The 14,947-nt window shown below is 43.8% G+C and overlaps 1 protein-coding gene across 3 annotated transcripts in view; it reads right to left on the bottom strand.

Moving 5' to 3' along the window:
• Positions 1 to 14,947, bottom strand: part of LOC310901349 (unconventional myosin-X-like) — an 85,752-nt gene that overhangs the window by 47,860 nt on the left and 22,945 nt on the right. For all 3 annotated transcript variants that reach the window (XM_083840699.1, XM_083840698.1, XM_083840700.1), the window contains 10 exons: positions 13,725 to 13,849; positions 12,675 to 12,688; positions 11,952 to 12,036; positions 10,180 to 10,283; positions 9,291 to 9,420; positions 8,322 to 8,440; positions 4,867 to 5,013; positions 4,227 to 4,327; positions 1,485 to 1,551; positions 935 to 1,027 (listed from right to left, as the gene is read on the bottom strand). In XM_083840699.1, coding sequence (XP_083696825.1) covers positions 935 to 1,027; positions 1,485 to 1,551; positions 4,227 to 4,327; positions 4,867 to 5,013; positions 8,322 to 8,440; positions 9,291 to 9,420; positions 10,180 to 10,283; positions 11,952 to 12,036; positions 12,675 to 12,688; positions 13,725 to 13,849 — 985 coding nt within the window. The remainder of the gene's footprint in view (positions 1 to 934; positions 1,028 to 1,484; positions 1,552 to 4,226; positions 4,328 to 4,866; positions 5,014 to 8,321; positions 8,441 to 9,290; positions 9,421 to 10,179; positions 10,284 to 11,951; positions 12,037 to 12,674; positions 12,689 to 13,724; positions 13,850 to 14,947) is intronic.

The following is a 14,947-nucleotide window of genomic DNA, read 5'->3' as shown; positions in this document are numbered from 1 at the left end:
AAGAAAGGAAATATTTCCTCAAAACTTGGAATAAATAGAAGCTGTTATTATATTCAATTTGCAGCCATGAGTATTACTAGCAGAGTTAGATGTACATTTGAAAAATGAGAGTATCTGCATCTATTCCAATTTTTAAAAAAATGTCTAATAAAGGCTACGAATTTGTATGTTTTCAGGCTTCGATGAAGCCTTAATTGGCAGACTAGGTAATGTATTAGCTGACTCTGTTCTTGCTAAAGTAGTAACTTATTCCTTAAGTGCCTGCTACGGGGTTTAACTTGCTTTGTTTTCAGTCTATTTACTGTGAGGATCAGAATGCTGCCTGTACTGGAGACAGGGTAAGGGACTGCTATAGTGATCTCACTGTGTTTTTTGTGTCCCCAGGGTAACTTTCAGACCTGTATGAAAAAGCCCTTCTACTCCCATGCCCAGAATACAAGAAAGAGGAGGAAAGAATATAATTAATTAGGAACAATAAGAGAGTTCCCATTAAAAAACATGAAGCCAAATCTGTCCCCAGCCCCAGGAGACAGATTTGAAGTGCTCTGGAGCTGGCTCCTGTGAGTCAGCTGGCAGAAGAAACCCAACCACACTGTGCAGCCACGTCCTGTGCCTGGGGTGCTGCCTCATGTCCCATCACAGACCAGCAGAACCTGACCTTCAACCCAAGCCACAAATTCAAATCTCCTCTACCTGCAGCCTGCAGTATGCACGCTCCCTCTCTCTCTGTGCAAGAGACCATCTGCAAGTTTCTTCACATACTACTTTTGTTCAATGTAGCCTTATTAAATACTTGCAGACTCGAGCCTAGGGCATTTCAAATTTCCTGCACAAAGAACATATTTTACATCAACAAAAACTTCACTTTCAGCTTTGAAATGCTGATGGGGCTAACATACTGATCATTTGCCTGCCGGGTTATTTTCTTACTTACCATATGCTGGCTGTGAAGTTTTTCCAGAAGGGTGTTGTCTGTGCCTTTGGGGAATCGACTCTCTTCATTCACCAAAGCCAATAGACCCAGTTTCTACAGCCAAACAAGAGACAAGCTTTTACAGACAGCAAAAGCTCTAACTACGCATCACCAAGCCAAAAACTGGAGATTTGGACAGCACATTGAGCAATAACCCGTGGTTATAAACCAGCAAAGCTTGAGTTGAAAGCAGAACTCTGGCTAGTCAACACATTCAGCAAGCAGAACAGAAGTGAAGAATTTATTAGAAAATCACATTAAGGTTTTACTTAAACCATGCTACCTGTCTTAAATTATGACACCCTCCCTAAGCTTGCTTTCACTCGCAAGCACAGATATGCTTTCTTGAGCTGAGACTACAGGTAGAACAGCTCATACTTTTGCCAGGTCATGAGGGAAAGAGGATCTAAGCAACCGCCTGTTTTTAAAACCAGGAGACCCCAGGGAAGGCCCCAAGACAATCAGCAGTCACCATTGTGGTCCCTGGAAACTGTCCCAGATAATTGCTCACCTTCTCAATAAGGTCCAGGCACTCTGCATTATCCATCCAGTCAATGGCTTCCCAGTTTATCCCTTCCCTGAAAGTCAGGAACAAACAGATCAAACATGAAAAGCAAGATCCAATGCCCCCATGAGCACTGAGAACAGAATAGGCTGAGAATGGCTTTCCCAGGACTGAAGAGGGTTTGCAGGAATTGGGCTCTGCCATGCCTGATGAAATAAAATAGGATATTCAAGGCGCTGCTAACACAAGGAGATGTAAGTTGGAGGCAGCCTTTCTTATCCATCCAGGTGATTTAGACTGATGCTTATCTTACAGTCATTGAACAAATTCCGCACCAAGCACTGACAAATTGTAGTTGCTCTCAGTTTCTGGTGCTTCCATTTTTCCAGGTGATGGAAAGCATTTCCTGCTAGTTCAGGAGAGATGAACATCAGCCCAAGTGGTGGTGATGTTGGACAGTTTGCTACACAGCTTCAAGAGTCAACTGATGACCCACAAATCCAGAAAGCCTGTGAGTAACTCGTGCTCAGGAAACCAAGGAAAACTACAGCTAGGTGTGAAGCTGCTTACTGACACTGATACAGACTCCTTTCAGGTAAAGGCTAATGTTCTGAAGACAGTGAAGCTGTTCCCTACAAACCCTTTAGCCTAGACGTTGTATGTTCAGGTTCAAAGCATTCGGAAACCTGTGGCCAACAGCTGGGAGCAGCAAACTAGAATCATTTCTAAAGAATGGAAAGAAGTTCCCTCCAAAGGGAACAGAATATCTTACCCCCTTAATGACAAAAAATACCAGTTCACAGTGTTTTAAATCTTTGCAACAATGGGTGTCAGAGAGGTGTGGTGGTTTTACCGTGCTAGGCAGCTGAACACCACAACTACTCTCTCACTCCCCCTCCTTAGATGAGGAGGGGAAGAAGTAAAGGAAAGAATAACTCATGGGTTGAGATAAGGATGATTTAATTAAAGGACAAAAGAAATAATTATTAAGGAAATATTATTATTAATTAAGCACTTTAGCTAAACAATTTAACTAAACAATTAACAATTTAACTAAAGGGGAAAAAAAAAGGAAAGGGGAAAAGGGAGGAGGAAAGGGAAAACTAAACAAAACAAGTACAGGCTATGTGGAAGTGCAGAGGAAAGAAATTACTCTCTACTTCCCACAAATGAGCGATGCTTGACCACGTCCTTGAAGCAGGGCCTCAGCGCATGCAGCCGGTGTTCGGAAGGAGGACAGACATTTTCACAACGAGAGCCCACCCCTCCCCTCTTCTTCCTTTTTCCACCTTTTATTGCTGAGTGTGACATCATACGGTATGGAATATCCCTTTGGTTGGTTTAGGTCAGCTGCCCTGGTGATGTTTCTTTTCTCACATTTTTTATTGCCCACCCCCTAGGAGGGTTAGAGAGCGTCCTGATGCTGTGCCAGCACTGCTCAGCAGCAGACACAACACTGGTGTGATACCACTGCTGTTTTAGCTACAAGTGCAGAGCATAGCACTGTATGGGCTGATGCAGGGAAAGTTAACATCCCAGCCAGACCCAGTACAAGAGGCCGTATATTTTTACAAAAAGGCCTCTCGGATCACTTCTGAGGGCAAGAAGTCCTTCCAGAACTGAAGGAAGCAGAGTTATCTAAAACAAATGAAATCACACAAGTCGTCTCTAGTGCCACAGACCCCTTATCTAATTGAGTGACAAAATACATGGAGCTATTTATTAAACCTGAGGACATGAAGCTACTACTGTGAAATGTGAGCTTTAATCACATTACCCTACAATAATTGAAAAGTAGTTAATAATAAAATTCTCTCATCCTTTCCAAAGTTCAGACACAGAATTTAAACTCCTATGTAATCATCAGGAAAAAATCTTTTGTTGCAATGATACCATTCTTAACACAAGCTTCCTGCAATGGTGGAATTGGCCTGAGAAGTGAGTACATAAATAGTCTTGCAGTTTTGTAATCTTTAGAATTTCATGAATTGCCTATTCAGTTTCTCCCTTTACAAAGCTGCTCTCATTTGCCCTCACTGACCTGACTCAATTGCTTCATTCACAACATAAAGGCTTCTGTTTCAGAACAAGAACTGAAGTACTTCTCTAGCAGGCTTCTCTAGAAGCTGAGATAATCTAGAGCATCCCAGGTACTTTAAAAAATACAATCTAATACAAAGTCCACAAAGAGAATCAGCTGTGCAGAAAGCCCCATGCTCTTTAAGCTCAGGAAACAGTGATTTAAATCTCCTTGCTGAGTAAAAGAGCCATTTTCATAGCATAGGACTCTCTAGAACAGAAAGAGCTGCCAGATACCTATCTACTATTAGGGACTTTATTTTCTGCACACCAAGAATGCATCTGCATAACAATACCTTCACCTTAGGTAAATCATCAAAAGTTAGTAATCAGGCAAGTGACCATGTGTTCTAATGTGTTAGAGCCCAAGATCTTCCTGTTCAGCTTAGAAAAAGAAGAAAATCTAGACTAAGATTTTTGAAATTTCAAAATTGTGGAGGTCTGTTTTGTTGTTATTTTGCAAAACTACACATTGTGGGGGCATGGCATAATAGAGTTTGATAACATAAGTTGTGATACAAACAGAATGGATAGAGGCTAATGGTTTGCTCTCTTTTAACTCAAGAACTAGGAGTCATTACATGAAGCTAACAGCCATGATCAAAACAAACAAACAAAAGAAGGTTGCTCCTCATGCAATAGGTAGATGAGTTTAGGAGGCCCCCTCACCTGTTGTACTCTAGCTGCTCCAAGGAGAAGATGTGCTTGTTGAAATATTCCTGCAGCTTCTCGTTTGCATAGTTAATGTTAAACTGCTCAAAACGATTCACCTGTGAGAAGAAACAAAGATATAAAACTTAACATTCTTTTCCCTGGGCTATAAATGATCTCCTGCCACAGCTACAGGGAAGGTGCCAGGCCTGGAATAAAGCCACAGAGCACCGAGGCAAGGGTTGTTAGCTGGACATGAGGAGGACAGTATGGGGAGGCCCATCAGGAGAACAGCTTTTGTAGCTCATGCTAGCCTAATGCAGGAGGTCTATATGGTAGTAAATGATGATAAGAAAAATCACATTTCTCTTCTTCTTAGGAAGAAAGAAACATAGTTCCATAAATATCAATATTACCTACCACACCACATCTGCTTCAGGTCTGTGTCACAAATCAGACCTTGAACATCACTCTACACAATTAAAGCTACCAGAAATGGGCAGCTAAGTAGATTTTGCCACTCTCAGGGGTAGGGAGCAGTGGAGAAGTCCCAGAATGCCCTATGCTATCCTACACAAGATACAAACCTAAAAACTTCCTCCCTACATCCACTGACCTCTCCAAACCCAACACGCCCTGCAAAAGATAAAATTCTGACCTGAAAGTTCTCGAAGCCAAAGATATCCAGGATGCCCACAGACTTAAAGTTTTCCTTGCCTTTGATCTTCGTATTAATCTTGCTAATGAGCCATGAGAAACACTGAGAATACAGTGCCATAGAGAGGGAGTCCCTGGAGTCTGCTGCCTGTAAATGCAGAGAGGAAAAAATGAGTCACGGGGAGAACAGAAAGCATAAGGTGCACCAGGAATCTCTATGGGACTTCAGGTCCCTCCACTCCCTTTAGATGCCTCAGCATCTCTTATTCATTGTGCACAGTGCAATATTTATATGTACAGTCAACATTCAAATTTGCAAATAGCCCAGCCATGCACAGATATACCATTGTCGCTGACCTTTAGGTAACTGAACTTGAGAGGCTGAAGGAAGAGCTGGCCCTACATCTCATGCAGTGATCATTACCAAGAGTCATACACTGAAAAAAAGGCTCAAATTGTGAACACTAACTGGCAGCAGATAATTATTCCTATGTAAGTGTTGCAGTGAATGTCCAGAATTGAACTTTTGAACTTTCAAGCAGAAGTAACTGGAGTGGGCTGGTTGTACATTTTGATAACACTTGGACTAAACAAAAGTGTCATGCCCCAAATCCTCCAATTAACAGAGAGACATGAGACAGAACCGCAAATTAAGAGGCTGATCATATGCTCCGCTTCTGCCCACAGACTACTGAGGCTGGGAAATTGGGGTTTATGGTTCTGGAAAGAAGAGGAGGCCAAAAATAAGTGTTACTAAAAAGGAGGGGACCAGGAAAGACAAAGACAAAGATCTTGACTAGAAGAAAGATTCTGGATGGGGTGAAAGATCCTGGAGATCGGAGATGCCTGGAGACAAAAGCCAGAGTATGCCCAGGGACCTGGACTTGTAGTTTCTGAGACAGGTAACATGAGGAGCTGCACAGCATGGACCAGCACAGCTGCCTGCCTGACCCTCCTGGACAAGCAGTCATCTCCCTACTGGGAAAAGACATTTGATGAACATAATGCTGGGGGTGGTGGTAAGTGAAATAACCAAGTAACCAAGTAGGGTAAAAGCTCTAATCTCATAATGTCTTAAATAAATGCTGGTATCTAGATCAGTTATTGCCTGTTTACTCTCAGCCATGACACCAAGGTAATTCCTTCAGTAGCCCTGGGCAGCAATGTTAGAGGTCTTCTAAACATACCCTTGTCCTCTCCAGCTTTGCAAGCCTGAATAACGCCACCTCTCCTGTTCTGCTTCACTAAAGGCACAGGCCAGCCACCTCCAAATCCTCCCAGCCCTGCTCAGCTTGCCCCTGAGGCTCAGCCAGCAAGATCCTCCTTTTTACCCAGTCTCACCGGTACTTTCCTCCAGCAACCCTAGGCCTAGCAACCTCCCTTCTCCACGGCACATTTCAAAGCACAGTCATGCATGCCTTTTCTGGGTATTTCTTCTCTCCATCAGTTGGTCTGCCTTACTAGTCAGGAGGGAGAAAGCCCTCAGGGCCATGCCTCTGGCTGCACAGTAAGTTGGGCTCATGTCCCAGGAATGGGACCTCCCCATCCAGCTGTAAGCAAAGCCTCTTCCCCCACAGCATGGCTCAGATGAGATTTTCAAAGGCTCCTTTCATCCTCGCAGCCCTGCCCGCCCTCAGGCCAGTTCATCCATTCAACCCACTGAAATGTCAAAGCTCGGATGGGCAACCAGCCCGTTACAGAAGGAGAAATCCCTGGCAGCTCTATCGCCGCGTTCCAGCAACAGCAAGTGGGAAGAGGTGGGCACAGTACTTGAGGGCTACAGGCCTGTACAACCCTACACAGCTGCTGTTTGGTGCAACAGGAAATGACACCTAGAGATGACACCTAGGCAGTAGCATCCACTTGCTGTAATAGCTTTCTTCCAGTCTTAGTACCGGGCTTCACTGGGCTGCAGGGGTCCAACATGCAAGAATGTCGGGAATGGCCCTGCTTTCAGGGAAAGCTCTGCTCAGGGAGACTCCAGTAAAACCTACAACTGCATGCTCTTGCTCTGGACTGCATGGAACATCTCTGGCATTATTTGTTATCCATCCCTGCATGCTGCTACGGAAAGGTGTGGTTTATCTAGGACAGGCAGCGGAGAAGAGGAACCATGGTACTAGATACTGAGGGTATCTACCCCAGACTCAAGGCAAAAACGTAATTGTCACACAACAGCATTGCATGGACTATGACAAAAAGATAGCATTTCTTAAAGACAAAGCTCAGCTTGTGATATATTAGCAGTTGTGTCCAAAACAAGAAAAGAAGTGACTGCTCTGCTGAAATGGGCACTACTGAGACTTCAGCTTGAATATGATGTCCAAGAAGTGCATGCCACTTCTTGAAAGATGTGTGGAAACAGGGACAGTGGAAAAAAAGGTTTAGAAAATTACTGATGAGGAAGTGGAGGGAATTGGATTGTTTAGCTTAGAAAAGAGAATACCAAGTGAAAAACTTTACATAAACTGAAGCTTGTAAAGTGGATAGCTGGGATGCCAAAGGTAATCTAAATCCGAGAATAACTTTTCAGCTACAGTCTCCACTGTAGCTTGAGCAAGCATACTTAAAGAGGCCATGAAACTCCTTCAGTGGGAGACCGTAAGAATGGTTAGACTGATGTCTGTCAGAGGGATCCTGGAAACACTGGTTCCTCTGTTAGTGTAAGGGTTGGCATGATAACTCTCTGCTGTCCATGCCACCCCAAGCTTTCCATTAGAGTTGCTTATTTTCCTATAACATGATGTTTATTCCATCCTAGCTATATTATCCCTTGCTTCCCAGTGTCTTGCATCTTATTAATGACATAGGATGATTTTCCACAGTTATCTATGCATGGACCTAAAACACCAAGAGTGCCCTCAAGTGATCAGCATCACCACAAGTTACAGTTAGTAGGGACAACAGTGTAATGAACCACAGAGAAATGCAACAGATGAGTAGGACTGGCCCCCGCAGGCTGTACAGGTTCGGAGATGAGCATACATACAAGCCTGTTTAGTCCTCTTCTGCTCCTGTGGATACACAAACAAGCTGCTCTGGGGTAACAACCTAACATCTGCCAGATGTTTTGTGGTAACTGTGTTAAAGCTTTTTACAGTAAGTGCAGTAAGTGCAGCATAACCTGGGAGTTCTGCAAGGTAAAAGCATGCGCACATGCAATTACCACAAAGCACCTGATGCATCCTCTACACAATATGAGCATGGCCAATTCCTGGTGACTGAAGGTGACCTAAAACCAATATTGTGCATTGCCTTTTACAAATGAACTCCTCCTGCCCTGTGAGGCCTAAAAAGCAGAAGAGGCAATGCTGGGACCTGAACTACTGTTAAGGGCAAAAGACTGGAGGACACAGCTGAGCACTTAGCAGGAACGTAACAGGGATCCTTAAACTTGAGTGGATGGTAAAGGCCTGGAAATGTAGAAGTGACAGAAGCATATAGTAGGACACTCACCTGTTCCACAGTTAGAGGGGAGCTGATCTCTTCCCCACGCAGAATCATGGACCTCTGAGTCAGTACTTCGGAAAGCTGGAAGGCATCTAAGCCCAGGAGGTCACTGGCAATGTTCAGCACTAGTAAGAAAAATGGACATTCTCCTGTATGGGTCCCCACCACTTGCGAGGGATGCATGTTCTGCAGCTCGTTGTGGAAATCCCAGGGACTCCTCTAAGTCAAGCAACTAAATTCCAGCAGGAAGATCCTGTTTACTTAATTCCCCTTGGCATACCTGATGGTGTAAGCCTACATACCCAGTCTAAGGTAGGATCAGCATCCATTAGGGGCCACAGACAGACTCTTGTATAGGTCAGCCTTTATGCTGACAACAGGAAGAACAAAACACTGTGTAAAGCTCAGCACCAGCAAAGTATTTATTGAATAGGAAGGTATGTTTCCCTAAAGGCACAATAGTGCCGCCTGAGCTTGGGATTGCTAAACTTGGATGTCCAGAAGAGAGGAAATTAACTTGCGACTTAAACCATTTGTGATATATAGTTATTACTTCTGTTACTTCTGTCTGTCTAGACAGACTTTACCAGACCAGCTCAGATTGGTCCTCTGTAACAGAGTGCACACTAGCGATGCTTCAGAGGAGGGTTTTTAACAGCCTTATCTAAAACTCCTCCCTGTTCCTTTCTCTTCCTGCTCTTTCAATGCAAAAGAGAAACCGTGAGACTGTGGACTCAGCCTGAGTACCCAGGAGAAAAAATGGATCATAGCCCAGCTAAAACATTCCGGTGCTCTAGAGCCATGCCTGCTGTGGCAATATTTTTGTGGGGTTAAACTACAGGGAATCTGCTAGCAAAGGCACTGCTGACCAGGATAGAGGGAGAGGACTGTGGAGTGAAGGCCTTACAGGCCTTACTTTGCTGTAGGCCTTACAGGCCTTTGTGGGGTTGACCAAGTTGCGAGGGTCTCATTTACCTGCTTTTGTTGTAATCTGGGCCCCGCCAGCTGTCATGAACTCAACGTTTCCCAGATGAAGTGTGCCAGAAAGAAGTTTGAAGATGTCTCGGATCTCTTCTGTGCTGAAGTCCACCACCTTCATGGCAGTCTATGCAAAACCATACACCCAGTGTTGGCTGTAGGTACAGCCACAGTCCAACAACCACATCCATGCCCCGAGCCCTCTCCTCATCTGAAGTATAAATGCCATGTTAAAATTGAAACAGCTGCTGAATAGGAGATATTCCTTTCCTTTAAATCACATCTAAGCAGGAGCTATTGAAATCTTAAGCTGCCTCTTCTCACCCTGTGTATCTTGTTTCACCTACATTATTAGAACCCTCAGGCTGATAACACACCACTTATCAAACAAAACACGAATTGCATATTCATCCTGCTAAACACATAACCTCTCATAAAATTACGGATGTGTTTTGAAATCTGTGTGAAATGGCAGAATATGCCATTTATACCGCTGATATAACCAGAACATTTCTGGAGAACACTACCTTTAGGGCAAAGTGTTCCCCTTCTAATGGTCATTGTGAGGTTTCCTGGTTCAGGCCACCTAGAGGGCTCTCAAGAACCATTATGGGGTGGGGGTGAGGTTCATGCTCCCCAAAGGCTCTGTCATTCTAAAATATTATTCAACCTTGACTGTTTCCCAAACTCTCCCATTTCTGTACACTAGAAACATTTGTCTAGTCTTGTTTTTACCATAAACGGGTACAGCTGAGTTTCAAACTTGTTGAACACCAAATTTTGGCTTAGGGCAAATAAATTCTGCCTGTGAAATCTAGACCCTGCAGCACACTTAGTCCATGAGATTGTGTCTAAGGAGCTCAAGAGGTGTTAGAACAGGACTCACCATGACCTTACTGAACATCTCTATGTCATTCAGGTTCTCATCACTCACACAGCCAGACTGGTTCAAGTAACGGTAAGTCTCTGGCTCAGAGAGGGAGAGGCTCTCTGCAACAGAGGAGAAGGATGCAGGGAAAGAGAAAGACAACAATTTATTTAGCATTCATCACTTTCTTTCTATGATCTTAGTCCTCGAAAGCAATAGGTATATTCACCACAGGGGGAGTTCATCTGAACAGACTTCATATGCCTCAGAAGGCACACCTAGACAGTGAATGCACTTGGGAAGGGGAAGAGGAAGGTGTGCAGTAACAAAGCTTGCAGTTGTTTATACAAAATGATTTAGAACAATCAAATCCCAAGCTGACTGCAGAGTCGTGGAAAAATCTTTCAATCCTGAACTGACTCCACAAAAAAAAGGGAAGATGAAATTCAATCTTGTTAAGTGTACAGAAAAGTAGTCTTAACTATATACACATACAAGGAGCTCTAAATTAGGTATTACCACTTGAAACAGTTCAGAGAGTCACAGTAAGATTTCTGTAAACATCTCAGTGCTGAGCAGCAATCAAAAACTGATTACTAAAAACTACACAGAAGGAACACAGAGCAAAACATAAAAACTGATTTAGGTCTCTGCATGTATCTTTGGCACAACCATGTCTTGAACACTATCTGCAAGTTTGATCTCCCAATTCAGAAAGAACAGGGGAGAACTAGAAGATCTATGGAGAAAGGAGAAAAGGGTGATCAAGAAGTAGGAATGCATTACAGATGGGGGGAAGAGAAGCAGTCCGGGACACCAGCTTAGAAAGGGAGATGGGGAAGAATAGCAGAGGCCTGCAGAGATCTGCTGAAGAACAAAACTGTTTTTTGCATGCTTTTCCTGAGTATCTGGTACTACCCACAGCCCCGCTATTTCCCTTTGCTGTAGATGGATGTATGAATTGAGCCACATGGCCATTCCTTCATGAACTGCCTAGGACTGAAGCCATATTCCCTTCCACTCCATGTCAGGCCCAATTCTTCCATCTGGTTATTCTGGCACACATAGAATAAAGGCATTGAGAAATTCCCCTGTCCCCCCCAAACCCGAGTGCAGATGTAACATGTTCCTGCCTGTCTGTTTGACCTCCTCAGCAGACCATCAGTGCTCAGTGGTGCCAGGGGCAGGTTCTTGAAAGTGCTTGTAAGGGAATGCTGCACTAGAAAAAGGATTCTTCCACAGATTGCACCTGCTGCTTTCCCCACATGCCCTCCTCCAGACCCTTCTCTCCCTTCTCCATGTACAGAACTATAGACCCTTTGTTCAGATACTAGATGTGTTTTGACTCTAGTGATGCCACTGCACCCCTGGTCTCTTCTCTCTCTTACTACCTATGCTGACAGTTTGTTGCAAAAACATGCCTGTCAGACCAACTCTTGAACTCATCAAACAGCTCCATTCAGCATCTGAATCAAGACTCTTCACCTTTCCTTTGCCTGTAGCCAGTTCTATTATCTCATCTCTCTATACCCCCTCTTCACTTTGCACAGACTTTGCCCTCCATTTCAGAGTGCCTGAGGCATCTTTTCTCATATAGTATTTCTGTCATCCTCAGCCTCTTCCTCTCAACTCCCCTTTCTGTGTTTTCCATGAAATCACCGTACAGACTTCAGGAAAAAGTTATGTATCAAGTACCCGAAATATCAATGCTCTAATTGACTTACACCTGCCAAGGCTTCACACGCTGGACTGGAGAGAGGAAAGAGCACTATCCCAGAAAATTAAGTTACCTTTCATCTCCCCGCTCACGCCAGCCAGCAGAGCATAAAAGATGTGGTAATTCCTCTCTCCAGGGTTCTGGTGTACCACTCTGTTCTGAAACAAAGAACACAGGCATAGCCAGTGGAAAGAGATTGCACTTGTGGTCGCAAAGGCAGAGAGAGGACTGAGACGCAGGTAATTCTCTATGGCCAATGCACAAGAGGGGCTTCTTCCAGCTTAGTGATGGTGCTGTCTAAATAAGTTGTACATCAAGATCTTGTCTGGCGCAGCTGTGCATCTAAGCATGTAACTCACTGAGAGAGTGTGCTCATGGTCAAACTGCACCTTGCCAGCTCTGGCCCTGCTCCTCAGTGAGTTCCTGAGTCCAAATAAATCAGAGCAGAGTTGATGGCATTTGGAGTTGTGATCCCATAAGCCTCTCTACAGAATTGAGTTTCCAGGTACTCGCTCGCTCTCCCCTCAGTAAAGACTTTTTTTTTTTTTTTTGATTTTCTCTGTAGTGTCCGGTGTTTATCAAAGGCTGGAGAACAGGCTCCAATAAATACAGAACCTCCTATTCCTTCACCACCCTCTTCCTCACTTGGGACAGCTGTGGTAGTAAAACCTGAAGAGCTAAGGTCTGTGCTCCATCGCTGGGATGGAGGCAGCAGCATCCAGCAGGAGAGCTGGCACTGCTCCACTGGGGCTATTAGGAGAGGGCTCACCCAGCAGCCAGTAGAGGTGACACCTACCTTTTCCAGTAAATCTGAACAACATGTTAAGGAGAAAACATTCAAGTGGTATAGAAATACTCCTCCCCATTCCTTGTCCACAAAGGTATTATGTAGCAAAGAGACATTTAAAAGGGCAGGGTCAGATAGAGCATAGGACCTGCACAATGGTGGGATAACCTAACAAAGGATGAGGCACATCAGGGCTGCCTAGAGAGATTAGAGAGAGCACTCTAATCTGAAAGTCCATATTTCATACAGCAAGTCTTGCATCAGTTCTCATTGCTTCTGCAAGAGACAGCTATCTTTCATCTACCGACAACACAAAGAGCAGAGACCAAACAATCCCAGCCTGTTGTTTACAGCAGTAGTAAATTCATCTGGCTGCTACTCCAGTGGAAATTGGTGTGGTTTGCAGTGATCGGCAGCTTTGAACATCAACATCAATAAATGTAGCCAGGGCAGATTTAGCTGCCTCATGTAGACAAAAGATGTGTCACAGCCTTTGGGAGAGGGGTAGACGGGCAAACAAGGAAGAAAGTGGTCATAGCACAACATAATTTGACTCTTTCTTGTCCTTGATTAGGGTTTCAAGGTCCACTGGAGATGGGTGGCCCAAAACAAGGAGCTGTAATTGGCCCTCTGAATTCCTGTTGTCCTTTGCATCCAAATATTGTGCAGGATATACTGGCTCTTGGCTTGGGTTTCACTTTCCTAAATCATGAGTTCATTGGCAGATCTAACATAGGGAATGATCTTCTGGGAAAAACAGGGTGCAGTATACATGAAGGATCTTCCTAGGCAGCAAATTGTAGGGATTTAAGTATCAAGTGTTGTGCCTGTGTAAGTTAAAAGGAAAACTATGTTCCCACCTATTGCATAAACAAGGATTTTCCAGAGTTAGGAGCCACAGCCACAAAACAAACACATCTTTCCCCTTTAGGTTGCAGATTTACCCACATTCATAAACTGACTTTGAGTAATGGTGCTGTGGGATTTCCTGACCCACCCTGAGTTCCTCCCCTCATGTTCACTCACTCCAACCGTGTGGTCCACTGAAGAAAAGGATACAGTCAGTTACTCGTCCTCCCTGGATGTGTCCGTGTTGAGAGAAGTGCAGCTGGATGAACTTGCCAAAGCGGCTGGAGTTGTTGTTATAAACTGTCTTGGCGTTTCCAAAGGCCTCCAGAATAGGGCTGCAAGGAACAAGGCAATGAAGACATGACTGGTGACGCGATACCATTACAACAAAGCCCGTGCCCGGCCTTTTGCCATTTGCACAGCATGCACTGCCACGTGAGATTAATTTGTTGCAGCATCAGACTGGACAAGCAGGAAGAGCTCAAGGGCAAGGAAGGATGGCAAAAGCAATTTAACACACTGCTAGACAAATTTTAAACCTTTGGGATTGGAGCTAATTAAATCAGTCCCTGATCAGTGTGGGCAGCTGGTGTTCATGCTGTCTAGGGCATTCCCCACAAAAGCAGATTCGAAAACGAAAGGTGGCAAAACCCTGTCAGGTTGTGTGCTTAACACAGCAGCATCCCATGAAATAGGCTTGTATTTTTTTCAGGATTTTCAGAAACATCATTTAAGGCAAGTACTCTGTAGCTTTAAAGCACATACTTTTTTTGTTTCTGCTTCCTTCTCTGTAAGAGAAGACAATCTAAGCCATCTCTTAAAATTGCAAATAAACATTTTCAAACTACCAAACAAACATAGTACTAAACTGATTTGTCTGGTACTGGAACACAAACTTCTTTCTTGTTACTTAAAACTTGGTTAGGTTACAAGCCACATGATTTCCAAGCAGAGGGAATATATACACATCATATATTTGAAAACTTCATTCTAAGAGAGGAAAAAAAAGAAGTTGCAGGGAAAAAAAAATGGTGATGAGCTGAAAAACTTTGTCTCTTGGTCACCTTCCAGTCTTCGGTAGGTAGCATACAAATGGAAAATGGTGAGTTAAAATGCAGTTTGGTTCTTACTCCACAGAGCAGCACCAGGGAAAAAGCCTAATACCATTCAAACTGACACATCAAATGCAGGATTAAAATATTCATGTTTGAAATTTAGCCAATTCTAAAATAACCTGAAGGCCTGACAAGCAAGGAGTCTGGGAGATGCTACAAGCATGGCCTGTATGTGGTCATACTAAATTCTAAAACATACACAATTTTTAACAAAAATGACTGCAGTTGTTACCCTGAGAAAGACTGGCTTTTTAAATGTCTCCATCTATCTACTGTGTGGTTCCACTTAAAGAGAGGGATAGGTACAGCATTGTTCAA

This window comes from Anser anser, assembly GCF_964211835.1.
Source record: "Anser anser genome assembly, chromosome: 6".
Classification (NCBI taxonomy): Eukaryota; Metazoa; Chordata; class Aves; order Anseriformes; family Anatidae; genus Anser; species Anser anser.
The sequence above is the reverse complement of the archived record's forward strand: the minus strand, read 5'-3'. Positions and strand labels throughout refer to the sequence as shown.